Here is a 6,663-nt window from a genome sequence, read left to right on the forward strand (position 1 = left end):
GTAGGCACACGTCAAATGCGTAACAAATGCCAAATTAAAGGGAGAGCCAGGGACATAAAGAACAGAGTCTAGAGTGACAGAAGATAAGGTTTGGCTTTTCCAACCCCTCTTGGTTTTGTTTAGATCCCATTAGCTAAAGTAATAGCTGGAAGAGATTGTGAATAAACAATATCAGACAAAGAGCCCGTTTGGATTGGCTTTAAGTTGGTCAAAACCAACTTAAAGTCCCTTTATAACTTTTGGACGTGTTTGCCTAATGCTGACTTTAAGCCATAAAGTTCTTAAAGTCAGTCAAAAATGAAAAGTTAGGATTCCTAACTTTTTTTTCCAAAGTGCTTAAAGTCATTTTCTTTGACCATAGAAATTACTTTTATATCCCTTATATTTTAATTAAATTCTCAAACTACCTTTTTTTATTCTTTTAACCCTAAAATTCACATCATAAGCACTTTTATCCAAACACTCAACTGCTTATTTATAAAAATAACTTTCAGCACTTCAAAGTTCTAAAAGCACTTCATAAATAAAAGTTACTTTTTTTAACCCCATCCAAACGGGCTCAAAAGTGATTTATTGCCAGAGATATGATCAGAAGCGCCTGAGCCCATGACCCATGATCTAAGAGTACTAGATTGTGAAACACAAGCAAAAGAATTACCCGCAACAGAAACATTAGGTTGTGCAACCGAAGCTACTTGTGGTGATGTTTGCTTACTTGCTCGATATTGGAGGAACTCATCGTATGCTGTATGAGCATTATTGGATGATTGATTAGGCTGAGCCACAGATGCTACTTGTGGAGATGTCTACTTACTTGCACGATTTCGAAAGAACTCATTATATTCCTTTAGAGCTATAGGATCATAACTGGGTGGTGGACCATGCAAAATATAACATATGTCACGGGTATGCCCAAGTGTATGAAAATGACTACACTTGGATAGAGGTTTTCCAAAAAGCCCTCCTCCTCACTAATTCTCCATAGATTGATATGTTTGTTTTCTATGGCTTGAGATGCAAGAACAAAGGAGTCAATAGTGAGTGTTGAGGCTACTTTGTGACTGGGAGGTGCGGCAAGACAAAGTAGACGAGAGAATAATTTATCAATTGTAGGAAGTACATGATTAGCTAAAATCTAATCACGCACTGAATCATGGTCAGTAGAAAGTCAAGCAAGTGTAAGAACTAGAAACAATGTCTGTCTGTGCTCTTGTTGTTTTTCCACATTCGTAGTAACTGACATCAACGTTTCAAATTCCTCCATGACTGTTTGTACCTGTCCCAAGTAAGTAGACATATCAGATTCTTGTTTCTTTAAGTTGGTCATTCAAGATATCACATCATAGAATCGAGATATGTCATTAGTGTATAATGCACGAATCTTTTCCCAAACTGAATAACATGTCTGGGATGGGCGAAACAAGGGCATCAACTTGGAATCGATAGATCGCCATAGGAGACTACATAATTGAGCACCAACCTTCACCTATTGTGCTTTGGCTTTTGCATCTTCCTCACTAGTCTTCCCCTTTTCATCTACCACACAAGCATTATTTGTTAAGTGATCTTGAACACCTTGACCCTTGCACCACAATTCTACCGAAGAAGCCCAAGCTAAATAGTTCAAACTTCTCATTAATGGTTCTGAAGTAATTATAGGGGGGTGAACTTCCAATCCCCATATTTTTGGAACCAAAAACATCACACCCAAAAAACATGGCGTGAAATTTGTCTTGAAAACAACAAGAAACACTGGATTACAGAAATTTGGTTGTCGAAAAATCTGGATCTCACCGGAAACAACCTGTAGTTCGCCGGAACCCTAATTCTGGTGATCGAATCTGGTCAAAAACTGCACGGATCTGGTCGGAATGGTTGGATGACCACAACTAAAAGACAATTGCTCAAAAAAATCGACTGGAACAACCAAGATGACACAAATCAGCCCCAACAGCCACCTGAAATTGACGCGCGGTGACTTAGTTCTACCCTTGAATCTTCTCACCAATGCTCTGATACCATGTGAGAAATATAGAAAAAAATATTATTGAATTGTGTAAGAACAATATTACACAAAGACCCTATTTATAGGCACTATAAAACAATCATTTTCCAAGTAGGATACTATAAACTATTCCTATTTCTATTCCTATTCTAAGTAGGATACTATAAACTATTCCTATTCTAAGTAGGATTGTGTACACCGATTCTTATTCTAACAGATAAGTTAGAGAGTTTTTATTTCAATAGAAGTTATATCTAGGGAGGGTTACTATTTCGGGGATTACTTGTGTTCAATTGACACATCTTGCACATAAAGCAGTCTTAAATAGGTTGCACTTACACCCTTAGTTGACGTGTCTAATTAAAAATATTTGGCAAGTTCCAGGGGGCTGTATATGTATTCTGCCTAAATAATATTTGTACTAGTATGAGTAGTCCAAAAACTAGAAGGTATATTTTGATGCTGAAATTTCTGACTGTTTTTCGTTGTGGTTCAAATGTTTCTGATGTGATGGTTGCTCTCGGGATTGAAATGTTAGATTAGCGGATAGAAATATCTGGCAGCAAAAGTTGGAGTTGATTTCCTACTTGAGACATGAAAATTTAACTGGACTTGGAAGTGCATATGAAATTGTACCGCAAGTAGAAGAAAATGTATTTTACGTTACCTCATGACAAAGTCCTAGTTGACTCTGTGACACGTGGTATAATTAGGGAAACAATTTCTGGATTGTTTCTGGTGTTAATAACAATTTGCTCAACTTTGTATCACTTAGAGTGTTCTCAGGCTTAGAAACTCCCCAATTCAACCTATTGTAAACTATGTTTACTGAAAAAACCCTATTATAAACTATTTGTATGCTCATTTTGACAAAGGAAATCTCACATGGAAATTCTTGAAAAGATGGTGTAATGGAGCAGCATATGAGCTACCAAAGTTATTTATAACTGAACTAGCACAGAGAAGAACCTGTGTAATACCTATCATTCATAACAAAATCAAATAAGAGATGTGTATACACCAAATGCCCATTTTAAAACCAAACTTTCAAGGGCTCATGGACTTATATGGTTCGGAAGGATATACTTGGGAAATCAAAAGAGGTGGTTCCTTTTATATCTTGCTAAATGTAGGAGAGGTCAAGTGCCAGAGCATTGACAAATACTATAGAGGATCTTCTTGATAGGTAGAAAGAAGAGGATGTCCTGATCCACAAAAGGAGCTCATTGTGGTACTGATACTTCAATATACATGCTAATTTAATTTTCTTTGGTGTTGGACCTCAAGCTCTGTCAAACAGTGGTAAATTCAAGATGGACAATAAACTTGAAACTTGAACGGGAGATTTAAATGACTTGCAGACTTCGTTTAGTTATCACTTAGTACCTCCACAGATGTTTAGAGTGGATAAACACCCTATTGATGTACTATTTTCAATTAGTTTAAGCCATGATGAACTGTTTCAAATGCACCTTTCAATTTGTTACCAAGATTCCTAGTTGAATTGGCTCATTCAGGAAACTGGAAGTTTTTCCAAGTAATATATTGTACATTTTAATTCTTATCCTGTGGCTGCTTTATTTGGGCATACTGTCTGGAATGGTAGAACCCATATATTTTCTTAAACTTTTATCTTAGTGCCTATTAGTGGTTTTCTCCCTGTTATGGAATATAAATTTTGAGAAAGCTTTTTGTCTGCCATGCTAAAATTGGGCAAACTTGTAGGTGTCTATAGACATAAACTTGTAGGTTTCTTTAGACAAGATAATACCAATCTTTATACCTAGAGTCTAGATACTGTACTATAATAGTAACTAGTACAGTTGGTGGATACCAATAATCTCTGATGGATAATATGGGTTGACCACCCATATTTGACCCACTTTTGAAATGTTCAGATATCCAACCCATTTAAAATGAGTTGGGTCAGATGGATAACTGTAAATTTTAACCATTTTGCCACCCCTAACCTAGACTTGTAGGTTTCTTTAGAACAGAGAATACCTTATATTTTTCATCAAAATCTCGATGTGTACTCTCAGTTTGTTTTACTTGTCTACATCTGTTGTTTGCATCCTTATGTTTGTTGATACCCTCTGTTGCTTCTTCAGGAAGTAGAAAATAAAATGAGAGGGTTACGCCCTGCCATGTTCGAAGATTTTGTGAAGCCTCTCCAAATAAACATGGAGGAGGTAATATAACATTTGCAGATTCACAATCTTCATATTTACTTTGCTTAAATTATGTGAAGTCTTCATAACAATAGCGTTCTCTTTAACAGCAGTAATATTAATTTTTTGTCTGCCTTAGAATTTAGAAACTTGAAAATAGGGATCATATAGAATATGAACAATGCACCATAGTTTTATGTCTGTTGTTATTTTTGTTTTAAACATCTTTTGCTTTGCATGACCGGGATGGGGCTCTCAAAGTAGACTCTACAAGGCTTATCACGTGCTGTCACTATGTTGTGATTTTGCTTAATGATTGAATCAGGGGCTACTTTTTTCCTTGTGAATATTTTAGCTTGCAATTTCATGCAGATTTTTATCAGGTTTTGTGGTTTTGATTTTTCCAATTATACTGTGCCTATAAAAATATTTTAAATTCTCAGGAAGGACCATTGCCTCATAATGACCGATTGAGTTATCAACCGCTGGACATTTATCCCGCACCCCTCCACAGAAGTTAAAATCAATGGTGGTTGTATGAGTTTTCTGGTCAGGCTGACATCGGAAGTCGCCAAGTAATGAATGTTGAGGTGCAGAGATAATGTCCTTTTTCACATTATCTCTGAAAGTAAGCCAACAGAAAGGCTGCTAGTAGATAGATTGGTTGGGTTGCAATTGTTTCATTTCTTATCTCAGGCATCCATTTTTATTTTTATTATTTTGGCGCATTTCTTTCTTCTTTTGCTCTCTTTCGTTTCCCTTAAGTTATTTCATGCTTTAAAATAGAGGAATTTTGTACAAGAATGTTCAGCAAGAGTTGTATGTGAGCTTATTTACCTGAAATTTAGGAGATTTAAGAGGGAGAGATGTACAGGAAAAAAGCTTGTAGCCTACTCATAATCAACAGAAGAGCTAGTGCTGGCAAAACACACCTGTTTTTCCGCTTATATTTTAACGGGTTGGGTGAGTATTTTCAGAATGTGTCAAATATGGGTTGAAGCCATAATTTACCTGCTGCAAAATGGGTAAAATAGTGGTTACCTGCTTACTACTACTAACATTAAGCTCTTCTTGGGATAGTAGTAAAAGTTGAAATAATTTGATGGCAATCCTTAGTAAATCACCGAAGAATAAAACATATTTATTTTTTAAAAATATCGAATAGGCTTACAGAAACAATTATGACATAACTGATTTTTTTTCTTAAAGGCAAATCAATCTAGAATTGTTGCCCATATTCTTGGCCAATTACTTAAATAATATAGTATATAACATTAATTACGAATTTTAGTACATGTTTTAGTTTTACCAAAGATAACAATATTTTTCTTATTTGAAATAGTAAAAAAAAAAACTTTTTCTCTTTCTTCCTCGCTCTCCTTTCTCTTCCTTCCTTTCTCTCTTTCCCCTCTCTCCTTACTCTTTCTTCCCCTCTCTCTCCTCATTTTTTTTGGTCCATTTTTTTCCTTCTCTTTCTTCCTTTTCAAAATAATAATTAATTATTCTAATTTAAAATTTTAATTTTGGATCAAATATTATAAAAATGATAATTTTACTACTTTTTAAATTAAATGATTTTTTTTATGTAAATACATAATATATGCATTTCTAACTCAATAAAAGAAATAAATATAAATGATAATTGTAATACATGTTAAATTCAATATATTATACATATTATAGATATGTTTCAATGTACATGGTGAATACATAATTAAAATATTTTTAATACAATAATATATTTCGTTAATAAAAGAAAAAAATAAAAACAATTATAATATATTTTGAATTCAATTTATTATAATATCATAGAAATGTTTCAGTGCACGTGGTGAATATATGATTAAACTATTTTTAATATAATAATATATTTCGTTAATAAGAGAAAAAAAAATAATTATAATAGATTTTGAATTCAATATATTATAAGGAAAGGGGACAAAAATATTCCTAGATTATCCGAAAAGGTTTAATACACCCCTCATGCACCTATTGGACTGAAAATACCCCTCATTTCACCTTTTTGGTCCATTTCTACCCCTAAAACTAACAAGCTTTTTTTAAAATTTTATTATTATTATTATTATTATTAAGTATTACTAGACATCTTTCTATTGGATAAATTTAAGTTTCAAATCTATCTTTTTTCTCCTATCTGCCCCAACCCATATCCATACCCCATGCCCAAACCCAATTAGAAGACCCATTAGAAATAGAAGATAATTGATCTCTCTCTCTTCGTCTTCATCTTCCTCTACACCTTTCCATTCATCATCAACAAATTATTTTAATACACGTGATGAATATATAACTAAAATATTTTTAATACAATAATAAATTTTAGCACTGTTAATAAGAGAAAAAAATTAAAAAAAATTATAATATTTTTTTAATTCAATATATTATATGCATGTTTCAATACACATGGTGGAGTAGTAAGTACTCATTCATCCTTAATCAAGAGGTCTCGGGTTCGAGTCCCCTTGG

The 6,663-nt window shown here is 33.7% G+C and overlaps 1 protein-coding gene across 1 annotated transcript in view; it reads left to right on the forward strand.

The window, feature by feature from the left end:
- LOC129870647 (ATP-dependent zinc metalloprotease FTSH 12, chloroplastic) overlaps nucleotides 1–5,157 on the forward strand; it is a 47,911-nt gene extending 42,754 nt beyond the window's left edge. The window contains exons 18-19 of the mRNA XM_055945474.1: nucleotides 4,117–4,197; nucleotides 4,620–5,157. Of these exons, the coding sequence (XP_055801449.1) occupies nucleotides 4,117–4,197; nucleotides 4,620–4,697 (159 nt within the window). The 3' untranslated portion in view covers nucleotides 4,698–5,157. The remainder of the gene's footprint in view (nucleotides 1–4,116; nucleotides 4,198–4,619) is intronic.
- Nucleotides 5,158–6,663: the final 1,506 nt, after the last annotated feature.

Source organism: Solanum dulcamara, chromosome 10 (assembly GCF_947179165.1).
Source record: "Solanum dulcamara chromosome 10, daSolDulc1.2, whole genome shotgun sequence".
Lineage (NCBI taxonomy): Eukaryota > Viridiplantae > Streptophyta > Magnoliopsida > Solanales > Solanaceae > Solanum > Solanum dulcamara.